Genomic DNA, 14,374 nt, shown 5'->3' on the forward strand with positions numbered 1-14,374 from the left:
TGAATCACAGAAATATGCAATATTTTTCATGGATACTGAACTCCTCCAGCATTATGGAACTGAGAGAGTCAGTAGGCTGAAATTCTATCCAGTTCACTGGTTTTCTCATTCCCCTGACAGTTCAATTGCACAGGGTTTTCCAACAGAGAGAGATCTGCCAGCAGCCCTGTGTTAGAGCTGATTTTAATGGCACTTTTGGGGAAGAAAAAAAGAGAAGGTTCGTTTGTGTGGCCTGGAGCTGTTTTTGTTGGCACTGAGATCTGATTCTGTTTGAGGAGAGCAGCTGAGACAGGAAAGGCAGCTCCTGACTTTCATTTTCCACCTGTGGCTCGGGAGGGATGGAACCCACACACTGCCTCACACACCACTCCAGGAGCTGGAACACCTCTCTAAGTACCATAAATATGCAAAGTAATGTTTTAACTTAGCCCTCTGGTCAAAGCTCCAAGCAGAAAGAAATAAGGTGCAGTGGTTTGATGACTGAGATATTTTCATTGGACAAAAGATAAAAAGGAGAGGGAAATGAGGGGGAAAATGTATGTGAGGCAGACAGTGTAAGATCTTGAGCTGCAAATGTTCAGGGCTTAGGTGAATCCAGCTGAGTTGGTGACATCATCCAGAACTTTCTCTCCTCTGATCCCGTTCAGCAAAGCACAAAACACCCTGCTTTGCTCTTTGGAGAGAGCAGGCTTCACAGGCATTGGTATTAACAGGAGCTGCAAAGGTAGTTAAGAAAAGAAGGAGGGGAATATCTCAGACCCAGAAATATTGAATACTGGAATAAGGCTGGAACACTGAACACGGAATGCATCTCTCTTGAATGCAGTTTGCACAGCAATGTCCTTTCAGGACTGTAGTGTGGATCTTTCAGAGTCAAACTCTTATGATGCTAAACCCAAACACAGGGACCAACAAAAGGGTGTTGGATTTCCCTCCTAGAATAGATCATCTCTACAGACTGAACTAAAAGACTGTACTTTATTTCAGTCTCTATGTCAGCCAAAGAAAAGCATCTGTTTCACCTAAAGGCAGCAAAAACGCAGACCCACAGCTGGGTGTGTCTTTTTTTCCTTGAACTTTCCAGACTGGTTGCCCATGGCTGGTTAGCACAGGTGAGTCAGATGGAATGGCATCCACATTATCAGAGCCCTGCAGAACTTATCTCCATGGCCCTCTAATGCACATTAAACTTCTGTCACACAGGTGACATTTCTTCAAGAAATCAAACAATTCATTAGTGTGGCTATAAATGTTTTATTATGTCTATAGGCAATCCACTCTCTGACCAAGCATATCACTGAAGGGAAGTGCTACCTGTGAACCCACAGACTGTCCTCTACAGCTCCCACAACTGAGTCTGGAGCTGAAACTGCTCTGCTGAGCTAAAACACAAAAAAACTGTTACAGCATTTCTTCAATGCTGACCAAAACTGTGGTACTGGAAAATAGATTTTTATGTTGCCCAACATCTATTTAGATAACTTACTCTTACAGCAAATAAAATAAATACATAAAAATGAGGCAGCCCATGTCCTTGCAGGTAATTCCCGGGCAAAGTCCAGGGGTGGAGGATGCCGAGGCCACTCCCAACTGACACCTTGAGGAGCCCCTCACCCTTCAACCCAGCTGGGGCCTCGCCCTCTCCGCACTGCCATGGCTGCAGCTTCAGGGCTCCCTTTGGCAGTTTCCAGCGATTGATACAATCAGTCAAGATACGTTTCATGGGAAAAAATTCACTGAACCAAAAACAGGGGCAAACCCCACCTCTGATGTGAATCTATCCTGATCCTAGCAGGTATTCTTGCAAATATTCTGGCTTCTTGAGGAGGATGGAAGCATATATAAAATGATAAGACCAGAGAAAATTTCAGTAAACAATTGAAGGATGAGAATAAAAAGAACACTAAGAAAATTCAGCCTTGTACGTGTCAGGTTTGCACAATGCCATTGCTCCTTGCTTCCTCTTGCATACATCTTGGATGCTTCTGCTGAATAGCCTAGAGCAAAATAATTCCTGGAGATTCAGCTTGAACAAAAGCAGCAGAGCCATAACATAAGGCAAATGTCTGATCTAAGCCTGATGCTCACCTTAATTCAGATCACTTCTTTTTTCATTTGCTCACTAAGTGGAAAAATAGAATTTCCAAATGATGTTTAGAAAAAATATTACCAAGGTAACTAATGGAAACTAATTTTAATACTGAGAAGACAAAGCATAATGTTTGCTCTTAAATAGACTACCACACAGTCCCGCAGAGATCTAGGCAGTGAGACATAGAGCCAAAGGATGTAAGAATAACAGGATCTCTTTTATACTCCTCTTACAATCTAAAGGTGTAGACTCTGCTCTACTAAAATGAGGAATTCTTACTCAGCCTGAATAATTTCAATGGATGAAAGACAAGTCACCCTGAGTCTCTGTAATGATATACCAAATGTCATGGCCAGTGTACTTCGGTTTCACATCTCATAAAGGTTTTTTTATTACAAGTTACACCCAAAGAGGTTCAAGGTCCAAAGACACTCCACAGCATCCTCCTAGAAAATAAATCCTGCCTTGCACATTGATTGCTTTGGTTTGGAAGCTGTGTTTCCAGAACAGCAAAGTACAATAGTTTAACCCTATGCCTTGAGCCAAGACCAGTTAGACTAATCCCTGGAACAGTAACTTAAAAACTTGGTAGTATCAATTCCCTAATATATTGGATATTCCCTAAAACCCAACTATTCTGGGTTGGGTGCTCTCAGAAAGCTGAAGGTGCCTCCAAGACACAGTTCAATGCCTCCAAAGCTCTGTGTGTCACCAATTTCCTTGCCTCGAGGTTGGAGATCAGCACATACAGCAGCTGTTCTCACTAACACAAACCATGTGTGTTCATTGTTCTACCTGACAACATCAGTAACACACATAAGCACTGCCAGTGCAGTGCCCCAGGAGCTGCACCTCCACACTGTCCCAACACACACCTGCCACCCGCTCTCCTGCAGCACTAACAACCCCTCAGCAATCAGGTTCTTCCCTGGCTTTACAAATTCTCCATGCACTTTCTGTATCAAGTGTACAGCACAGCCCAGGAGCCTCCTCCACATGATCAGCAGTAGGATTGATTCCTCATGCCATGGAAAGACAGCTGGTTTCCTGTTAATGACCACAGCCCCTGGGTCAGGGACAGACCCCCCAGCATGGGACTTGGTAGCTGGTGGTCTCTGATGAGGCAGGAGGGAAACTTGTTTTGCTTCAACTTCAGCCACACAGGAGGGCTGGAGGCTCATTCTGCTGGAAGCTGGAACTCAACACATCCTGCAACTCTATGGACCTCAGCATCTCACATGTGAAACACAATGGGCTGTGAAGGTTTCCAATATTCTCATTCCTCCTACCTCACTTAAGGACAAAGAAATACCTTCCCACTCAGTCTCAGCTGTACTGAAATCTCACTTGCAAGGGTTTTCTAATATCAGACGAATGCATATTCAATCCAAGCTTATGGCAGCAGCCTCCACTCTTCACTGGCAGTGCAGATGTTGGTTTGTGCTTACTATGCATTGAATTCACATGGTAGTACAGCTGCCTCCTTTCTAATAATTTATACACTGTTCTAGACTGTCCTGAGGCCCAAGTTATTGCATACTCGACAGAAATATAAATATTTTAAGTCTTTTGTCACATACAGGCAACTCGCATTTTAAATTCATGCACTGCACAGTGGGCTAAGAACTTACTCATTTGTTCCAAAGGGCAACAGAGAGGATTGGCTGCAGGTACATGGTTATAAATGATTCAAGAGATCATTTTCTGTTTATCTGTTATCAAAATAACAAAGCAATCAAACTACCCAGGGAGTGTTCCTCAAACACAGACGAACAGATGAGAATCCCTTCTAATTATGGGGAGGGGGAGCAATATCCTGTGTGCTCTTTGTGCTAATACCAGTGACACTCTGCGTCAACATAGGTGGGGTTTCCAGCCACTGTGCTTCCTCTTGGACCTGTATAAAGGTGCACAGTGCACACTCAGTTCCTCGCTTCTGTCTCTCTCTGTGCTGATCTACCTCCTTCAGCCCAGAAGACAAAGAGCACAAATGGCATTCTCCACCCACAGCATCCAGTGGAGTACCAGCAGCCGTGTCCAGCCCTCTGCACCCAGTGTCAGTGGTCTGACCTCCAGGAAAATGTCCATCCAGAAGATCCAGGCACCCAGTGTCTATGGGGGAGCCGGGGGCTTTGGCACCCGCATATCCACCAGCTCCAGCTCCAGCCAAGGGCTCGGAGGGAGCCTCCAGCTCAGCATCACTGGGAATGATGTGCTGCTCGCTGGTAACGAAAAATCAACGATGCAAAACCTGAACGATCGCTTGGCTGCGTACCTGGAGAGGGTGCGCTCACTGGAGAAGTCAAACTCCCACCTTGAGATGCAGATCAGGGAATGGTATGAGAAGAACACTGTAAAGGTGGGGCAGGACTACAGCTCCTTCTTCAAAACAATTGAAGAACTCCGAGATAAGGTAAGAGATCATAGAGCCCTCTATAAGTATAGGAACTGCAATTATCAGTGAGATAGAGAATAATCTGTTGTAGAAAATGTACTTCTCCAAATTGTAATAGCTGGGAAGAAAAAGTTTATTTTTGATCAGCTACAAATTAGAGACAGATTTTAGGTTATTTGTAATACCAGATATATGCCTGCAGTTGTGAGTAATCTCATACCTGAAAAATCTGTGACTCAAAATTAACTGGTTCTATGATATTTGCCTTAGGTGGCTTTAATTAGAGAAAGTACTAATATCAACATATTTAAATATAGTTTAGCAACAGTCTATTTCAAAGTGTTTTTTTAGAAAAGAAGGGCAAGCAGTCAGAAAAAAAATTAAAGACCACTACTTGAAATAGTAAATTACCACTGGAAACAATGAAATATTCTCACAATCAACTGACAGGTTTGTCAAATCATGTTTCTAGAACTTCCTTCAGTCTTTTCTCTTTTATTTTTTATTAGTTCTACTTCCCAACATTTAAAAGCAGATCCCTTCAGAGAGCAGTTCATCCCAACTATTTGATACACTTATTTTATGGCAGGAAAATTTGTCTTCTGGACATGCCTAATTCCTTTCATGCACTTCAGATGGAACTTAGCTTAAAGCCAGCTGACCAACAGACAGCTGAAGTGAAGGAGGATGAAGCCCACTGACAGTATTCATTCTCAGCAAAGGATCAAGTGTGAATTTCTGTGCAAAGCTTCACTGCTTGTCCACCATTCCCTTTAGATTGCTGCTGCCCAGATGGAAAATTCCAGGCTTGTCCTGCAGATCGACAATGCCAAGCTGGCTGCTGATGACTTTAGGCTGAAGTAAGTTCCATGATTTTATATCAATTCTCTTTCATGCTCCTCTTATTTAGGAAAGTTTCCACTTACTGGAATCAGTGCCAAGAAGTGAACATTTTACAACTTTAATGAAAATTTTACAATGACTGTGGTAGTTACTGATGCTAACATTTACTCCAAACTGTTGCATTTCAACAATGACAAAAGGCACTGTATTGTACAGGTTTGAGAACGAACACCTGCTCAGGCAGAGTGTGGAGAGCGACATCACTGGACTGCTGCGTGTCCGTGATGACCTGACTCTGACGAAAGCTGACCTGGAGTCCCAGATTGAGAACATAACCGAGGAACTCGTTTTCCTCAGGAAGAACCATGAGGAGGTGAGAGCAGCTGACCACTGCCAGGAAGAGGGATTTTGAGTGGCAAACACAACAACCTCTCTAGGAAGCATTTCTATCCTTCCTGGAAGCAGTATAACCATGTGTGGCCCTAAGGGACGACACAAGCTGTCAGGGATCAAAGGCTGAACACTCCTCCATTCCAGGAATTAAGGAGTGAAGGTTTCTTCTAAGAAAATTTACAGTCCAGGAATTGCACAATTGCACAAAAAGTACACAAATGGGAGCCATTTATGAGGCTTCTGCCCTCGTTCCACAGGTCTGATTCTGAGGAAATCATTTTTATGGTACATTTATCTATGATATAATGTTTATTGCTATAAACTAAGTAAACTGTTCTAAGGTGAGGTACAGTATTACAAGGTGATTAAGCTTGCCCCAAGGTCTTATTAAGGATTAGTCCTATGTGTGTAGATGTTGAGTTTGTGTCCAATGCCCAAGAGTGACAGCTCCCTGCAGCTGGTGCTAACTCTGTCCCCATTGCTGCAGGACTGTGACAGGCTGCGCAGAGAGGTGAGCGGCTCTGTCAACGTGGCAGTGGATGCTGCTCCTGGCATTGATCTCGCAGCTATTATGGAAAACATGAGAAAGCAATACGAAGAACTGGCAGAAAAGAACCGCCAAGAAGCCAAAGAACATTTTGAAAAGCAGGTAAAAGTCAACTGCTTAAACACCAGCAAGAACCTCAGTCATGCCTGGCTGCAGTTCACAGTCCCTCCATTCCTCATTCCAGACAATAGAACTGAACCAGGAAGTTGCCCTCAACGTTGAACAGCTTCAGGTCCAAAGGAAAGAGATCACGGAACGGAGACAGGTCTTCCAGAGCCTGGAGCTGGAATTACAGTCCCTGCTGAACATGGTAAATAACAAAAAGCAAAATAAGGACTGTGGATAGCAGAGAGTTACACAGATAAATAGAGAAATGAGGGCCTTTACAATCAAAATGTTATTTTAACAGAAAAATGTATCCTCTGAATAATATGTCACTGTTCTTCCCATGGACTATAGAAACAGACCCTGGAAGGCTCTGTGGCTGAAACAGAAGCACGATACAGTTTCCAGCTTGACCAGATACAGGCAGCAATTTCCAGTCTGGAGGCTCAGCTGAGGCAGCTCCGAGCTGACATGGAGGCTCAGAACAGTGAGTACAGCCTCCTGCTGGATGTCAAGACTCGCTTGGAGATGGAGATTGCCACGTACCGCAGGCTGCTGGAGGGAGAGGAAAGCGGGTGAGTGCACACATGGCTTTGTGTGCTGGTTTGGGTTTTGTGTCAAATCTGCCTCTCCAACTGCTTTGGGGTGGGGAAGCCCATTGCCCAGTTCTCAGCCACAGAATCAGAGCAGGCTGCTGTTCAGGCTGGGCTGCTGAAGCTGCTGTGGAATTTTGAGATGGGGTCTCCCAGCCTACAAACTGTGTGAGCTCCCTCTGTGAGCTGGGGAGTTGGGTAGATGTTCACATGCCAGGAACACCAGTAATGCAGTTTCCAATCAACTTACCCATGTGGGTTAAGCAGAGAGTGGATCTCCCCCCCAGATTCTACCTATCCAGCTGTTCTGGCTCAGGAACTAGATCTGATGTACCTGTGTGAGCTGAAGTCCTGGCACTCTAGAGAGGAGTCTGCGGATTAACTGCACCTACAGCTTATGCCTATCAAGTTTCACTTTAACTGAGAGAACTCGTTTTACTGAGTTATCTCCTGATTAAAAGTCTTGATGAAAGGGGATTAGCTGTCCTGATCAAATACATAGGAAATGCATAAAGATGTTACTTCAATCTAGTTGCCATATATTTACATTTTCTAATTTATAATTTAAACAGGCACGTAGAAATGACGGTAACAGAGGCTGAAAAAGGTATGTCCCACCAACTTCTTTTTGTTTTGATGGCTGCCTATTGAAATGTTATGGAATAAAGTAGCCTGATATAAAATAACAGCTTCAGAGCAAATAATCAACCAGTGGAATCTCACATCAAGAAAGCAATGAACTGTATTGTTACCCCATGGGGACTGTACAAATCTGGGTTTATATACACAACGCAGGTGCCCAGTGTAAAATCACAGACTCACCTTACCCATTCTGTGATTCTGTGAGTCCTCAGAGGGCCAAGAGAACAACAGAGAGTTACTGAATTCCCCTCTGGAGAACTGCAGAAGCATCTGTTTCTCCCTGCTGGTTGCACAGGGACACTGAGACTCCCAAGTAACATATCCAGTTTTATAGCAAAAAATTCCAAGGTTTTAGGTATAAGTCTGTGCTAAACTGAAGTAAAACTATGAAGAACACTAGAGAGTTATTGAACCCAGTGTCTACTACAGTCTATGGGCAATATACTCAATATCCAAAAGAGGAGAAGCCACACCCTGCACACAGCAAAAGTTTACTTCAGGGACCTGTGGACTAAAGATGCTTTTTGATATTTCCTCATCAACTGCTACTACTGCAGCAATATTACTCTGTCAATGTACATTGCAGTAAATTACTTCTCTTTTCAATTTCCTTAACAGAATCAAGTAAATTCAAGAAGATCAAGACAATAGTTGAGGAGGTGGTTGATGGCAAGATTGTCTCCTCTGAGGTCAGAGAGGTTGAAGAGAAGATATAAATGGCACCAGCAGAAAAGATGCCCCTGAGTTCTCAGGAACTGATGCCAAAACTAAAAGAATTATAAAGAATCTGATCTAATTCACCCTAAACCTCAGAAGGATTAAAAATGTCAAAATAGCAAATCTTTTGTTGTTGCTGTTGTTGTTTCTGTGGGGGAGCATTAACAAAAATCTGTAAGTCACAACACAGAAGGCTTTGGGTTTACTTACAGAGTGACTAAGTCCCTTGAAGAAAAAAAAAAATAAAATCAGCCTGTTATGAATGTATAATTGCTTCCAACACAGATAAAAATGGAAGTATTAGGTTTTTAAAATGCATTAAGACATCAGTTCAGCAGACCTCTTCTGAATGTGAATTCTCACTAAAACATAAAGTAGCTTCAATTCATTAAAGGCTGACTTTCAAATAAATAAGAAGTGTCAATTTGCTTTTCATAATATATTAGCATGAAAAAATAAATTGAAGCAGCCAATTTGATATTTTTCACGTTCTGTGAATCATTATGTCACCAGGGACTACAGCAAGCCAAGATATTTTATCAGTAAGAATATATTTGAAATGATCTCCCTCTCTCTCAAGCCCTTCTGTGCCAATAATGTTCCCTGTCCCATAGGGAGGCCCCTGTGCCACACCTGGATTCTCAGTCCCAGGAGTTTACATTTTCCATCTTGAGAACATAAACACACAAAGCTCTTCCCTATGAAACCTCACCTATCTGGAGCTATGTACTGTAAACAGCTGCCAAAGAACTAATCCTCTGCTTTCACTGCCCCAAGTCACTGAGAACAGGCTATCAGTGCATTTCCACAGAAATGCTCGACTTACACCTTTGATCTTCCGCTCTTTTCTGCCCCAAAAGCACCCCATGCTCCTGGGTGTGGATAAATCAAAAATTAACACATTTCAGTTGACAAATCCAATTATATAATTAAGCCAGGACAAAGGAAAAATTAGTTTCCATTCATCAAAATAACTTCAAAAGAAAAATATACTGGCTTGGGAGGGTTCCTATGCCCAAACCTGCACCCAGAAGTGCTACATTTGATCTTTAGATTTGGATTATAAAAAGCACCAAATACAGAAATCAGATTTCTTATTTTGAGATAACAGCAAATTATTTAGCAGACACAAAGGTGAGTTCCCAGCTCCAAAGTACAAACTCTTATATGCTATAGACTATATGCTATTGACTATAAGCATATCACTCTGAGGTATTTCAAGGATGAAAGGGTTAGGGCATAAACCCAATTCCAAATCCTGTTTGGTATAAGTCTATTTATTTTTTCATATTGATGATCATCCTGCAGCTCACTGAACATTCATGTGCCCTTGGACACCTGATGGTCACTTTTCTTACTTCCTATCAAGCATCCAGGAGCACTAATCCAGCAGAGGCTCCTGCCAGAAGAGCATAATGAAAAGAAAGGCATTCCTGCCACACAGGCTGAAAAGCAGGGATCAAAGAGATCACTCAGCTGACCTAGCAAACTCCTCTAAGAACAGCCCCAAATGCAGGAAGCACCAAATCTGCAATGACAAAACAATTATTTAGGAGGGATTTAAATGTGAAAAGAACTTTTTGTGCTCCATTGCACATGGCAGAACACAATCGTGATGTCTCAGCTCCACTCCACCCATTTCCCCTCATACAAATACCTGGAGGGCACCAGATTTCCACTCCCATTGGCAATTTCGTTGGGCACATATCATTTCGGTTGGTCAGAACACACTAAACTGACATCCCCTCCAAACAGGAGGGAGAGAGAGAGTGAAAGCTCTCCCCAGGAGGTGGGGACTCCTCCTGAAACACCCACTGCTATCCCTCTATAAAGCTGACCCTGCTCCCGCTCTGCCCTGCTCTCTGAAGTGTCCTCCGCGGGGCAGACCCGAGCACCTCGAGCACCATGGCCCTTTCCGTGCGCACAAGTGGCGGGTCCCGGCCGTTCTCCTCTCGGAGCGGATTTGGAGGGGGATCTCTGAGGGTGTCCAGTTCCAGTGGTGGAGGAGGCTTTGGTGGCAGTGGGCTGGGGTTTGGTGGGGGGTCTGGTGGAGGGTTTGGTGCAGCTTCTCTGATGGGTTCAAGCTCTGGCTTTGGTGGGGGCAGCTCAGGTGCAGGATTTGGCAGCAGCTTAAGCAGTGGCTTTGGTGGAAGCTTTGGAGGAGGTTTGGGTGGTAGCTATGGAGGCGGCTTAGGCAGTGGGTTCGGGGGAGGTTTGGGAAGTGGTTTTGGCAGCAGTTCAGGTGCTGGTTTTGGTGGTGGCTTTGGTGGTGGCTTAGGGACTGGTTTGGGAGGTGGGTTTTGCCCTTCTAGTGCTGGCGATGGTGGTATTCTTTCTGGCTCAAAAAAAGAGACAATGCAAAACCTCAATGATCGTCTGGCTGCATATCTGGACAAAGTGAGATCTCTGGAGGATGCCAACACCGAGCTGGAGCGCAAAATCCGTGAGTGGTACGAGAAAAGTGGCCCTGGCACTGCCACCCCTGGATCTGGGAATGACTACAGTAAATTCTACCCCCTCATTGAAGATCTTCGAAACAAGGTAGCAAAGCAATGTATTTAATGTATCTTTATATTTGTAGCTCACTTAATAGTATGAAATGAAATGAAAATAACACATTTCTTTTGGAAACCAAAAGCACATTTGTCCTTTGGTGACACAGGTGCTGAATTTTGCATAGGTGACATGTGCTGAATTTTTTCTATATATTAAAACAGTTCTGTAGCTGTGTCACACAGTGACTTGTCTAATCTGAAAAAAAGGAGAAAGCAGTGATGGAATACAATTCTACCAACCCTTGTAGAACACAAAGTTTAAAGCCATTGCAAAGCCATGAAGCCTTTGGGCTGTAACATCATTCTATGAACACTGTTTGTATTTTAGATCATCAATGCAACCATCGACAATGCAAGGATCATTCTGCAGGTTGATAATGCCAGACTGGCTGCTGATGACTTCAGACTGAAGTAAGGATATCTTAATGCTACAAAAACTCCTACTAATATCTTAAGGAAAAACTTCTTTTGTATTAGAAATCTCTTTCCTTGTAGAATACTTGTAATATAATTATTAAACAATATTATATTAATTATGCATATTAAGTTTTTTAAAAAACCACATTAATAGTTTGCTTTTGACCTCATTGGCCATGTAAAAAATAATATTTAATCCCTTTACGCATAGATACGAGAATGAAGTGGCTCTTCGGCAGAGTGTGGAGGCCGACATCAATGGTCTGCGCAGAGTCCTGGATGAGCTGACCATGACCAGGGCAGACCTGGAGATGCAGATTGAAAGCCTGAATGAAGAACTGGCTTATCTCAAGAAGAATCATGAAGAGGTTATTTTTTTCCTTCGTGAATTCATAACAAGACACATGAAATTGTGAAATGGTATTTAAGCTCCCACTTATTTAAGCCAGTGGGAGTTCCTGGGTTTTATTACAGGTTCTGTTTGCTGTTATTTTTTGAGTTTGCTAAGTGAAAGAGTGTGAGAAACAAGCTACAGATCCTTGTTGAAACAGAATTTACATCACATATATTTCTTTATATTTTGGTAGAACTATTTTGTCTTTTATTAACAGAACCTTCTCTTTATTTTCAATCTCTACAGGAGCTTCAAGGCATCCAGAGCAGTGAATTTGGCCAAGTCAGCGTGGAAATGGATGCTGCTCCAGGGACTGACCTGACCAAGCTTCTGAATGATATGAGAGGACAATACGAAGTCATTGCCGAGCAAAACCGTAAAGAGGCCGAGGCGTGGTTCAATGAAAAAGTAACAACCAGAGCAAACTCAGGAAAATGCATGGGAAAATGAGTTCAATACTTGGACCAGTAAAATTACACCAATTCTTCTTTGTCATTTCAGAGCGGGGAGCTGAAAAGGGAAATCTCCACCAATACTGAGCAGCTGCAGTCAGGAAAGAGTGAGATCACAGATTTAAAACGGACTCTCCAGAGCTTGGAAATAGAGCTGCAGTCTCAGCTCGCCATGGTACGTTCTAGGAAGCTGCTGACTGCTCAGAGCCAATTCGGCAACTTCAAAAGTCTTTTTACACCTAATCCTATTCCAAAGAATTGAGGATTTGCATTTGTTTCTGGTTAAATCTCATATTCTTTTAGTTCCTAAATAGCAGTAATATATCTAACTGGATTGCAAAGAGCATGTCACAAAGCAGATGAGTTTTTACATCACATTTAGGGAAGTGACAAGGGACAGTTTTCAAAGTGGTGTTTTCAAAAAGAAAATAAAACCTTCTAAGTAATGCAGTTGTGCTTGCTCCCTTAAACTACTTCAGTTGGTTTTGTAAAGAGATTTTCTTCCTTAACCAGATATTATTTAATTTCCTTACACAGAAAAAATCCCTGGAAGACACTTTAGCAGAAACGGAAAGCGGTTACTGCGCTCAGCTGTCACAAATCCAAATGCAGATCGGGAACCTGGAGTCCCAGCTTTTCCAGGTCAGGGCTGACATGGAGCGCCAGAATGCCGAGTACCAACAGCTCCTGGACATCAAGACTCGTCTGGAAATGGAGATTGAAACCTACCGGCGCCTGCTGGATGGCGAGTTTGTGTAAGGAACCGATTGACACAAAATATCTCCTTGGGTTTATTTTCTGTAGCAAAATCCTTTTCAGGAAAAATAGAGGTAAAATAAGTGGAACATTCTCCAAGTGACAGTAGGACACATACAATGATCTGAAATATCACTGTGACTGAGGAGAGTGAGACATTCTGCTCACTATTTAAATAATCTATCAAAGTCACCATGAAAAGGGAATTTATCTTGATCCTATTGAACATCCTGCAATAGTGCATGTCTCTGATTCCCTTTCAGGGGTGCTGGACAGGCAGTTACATTTGAAAGCTCATCCTTGACAGGGTCCAAATCTCAAACACAATCACTGGACTCTTCTCAAGGTAAGGTAGAACTTGACTGAATGAATGACTTGTTTTTAAAGTCATTCTTACAAATCATATAATACATGTTATCCTGTTTAACTACATCATGAAGTTCATTTAAATCAGAAGACAAATGGAAAGGAAAAGGGGGTATCTGGTCATGTGCTGCTTTGGTTTATAATTTTTAACACATTGATAAATATTTTTTGTTTTGTTCATAATGTTTAGATCCAACCAAAACTAGAAAAATCAAGACAATTGTTGAAGAAGTGGTAGATGGAAAAGTTGTTGCATCCCACGTTAAGGAAGTTGAAGAGAAGATATGAAGCACAATCTGATGTGGCAAAGAATCCATTTGCTCCAAGCCAAAATGGATAAATAATTTTATTCTTTTGTATGAAGTGATAAAACGTTTGGCATTGTACTAAGAATCTTTTAGATAAGACAAAGTTGGCACTTTCATTCCTTGCAGACATGCAATTTATTTCCTGCTTCACTCTATCAGCATTACCTGCATGATTTCCACAGTGTTCTCTTAAAATATCATCAAATCTCTGTTCAATAACCAGGAATATGAAGCACACATTTAATCAGATTTGCCTTTTTATGATCTTTAGTAATCAATAGATAAAATAATTTTGCTGTTCTAACCTCATTTTCCAGTTTTCATCTCTAATAAAAAGAACTCAACAAGCTTTAAGGTATTAGTGTCCCTTTGTTCTCCACAACTCACTCCAGCTGTGCGGAGACCAGCAACAAAAAATGAACACTGAAAGCAGCTAGAATTCAAAGTTCCATAACTCCTAGGAAAGATGAAATTGCTTACACCTACCTACATTTAGCCTTAGGAATTTCATAGCCCCATGTTCCCTTTACACCTGAAAAAAAAAAGATCGAAACCATCCCAAGTGCAATATCTCGAGTTTTCTGGTGGATTCCTAATGGTTTTGTTATGTAACTGTTCTCATCCCATCAATGACAAACATTGACAATGTTTTGGGTTCAGAACTACACAGAACAAGGATAATTGAGACACTTGTAGAAAAGAGACTGGACAACAAAACCTCTCCATCTCAGTCCTGGTCAACTGGAAGACAGTCAGCTAAGAAAAATAAAATCCAAACACAGAATCCTTTCACATGCGC

General features: G+C 42.3%; 1 protein-coding gene across 1 annotated transcript; it reads left to right on the plus strand.

Moving 5' to 3' along the window:
- Window positions 1-3,908: 3,908 nt before the first annotated feature.
- Window positions 3,909-13,555, plus strand: LOC310918844 (uncharacterized protein; the record flags this gene model as incomplete). Its single annotated transcript, XM_083877817.1, has 16 exons — window positions 3,909-4,505; window positions 5,265-5,347; window positions 5,547-5,703; window positions 6,211-6,372; window positions 6,455-6,580; window positions 6,730-6,950; window positions 7,541-7,575; window positions 8,229-8,325; window positions 10,196-10,868; window positions 11,211-11,293; window positions 11,511-11,667; window positions 11,940-12,101; window positions 12,195-12,320; window positions 12,683-12,900; window positions 13,165-13,247; window positions 13,458-13,555. Exons 1-16 carry the CDS (start codon window positions 4,083-4,085, stop codon window positions 13,553-13,555), a joined length of 2,904 nt encoding a protein of 967 aa, XP_083733943.1. The 5' UTR covers window positions 3,909-4,082.
- Window positions 13,556-14,374: the final 819 nt, after the last annotated feature.

Source organism: Zosterops lateralis (genome assembly GCF_965231275.1).
Source record: "Zosterops lateralis genome assembly, chromosome: 24".
Taxonomy (NCBI): domain Eukaryota; kingdom Metazoa; phylum Chordata; class Aves; order Passeriformes; family Zosteropidae; genus Zosterops; species Zosterops lateralis.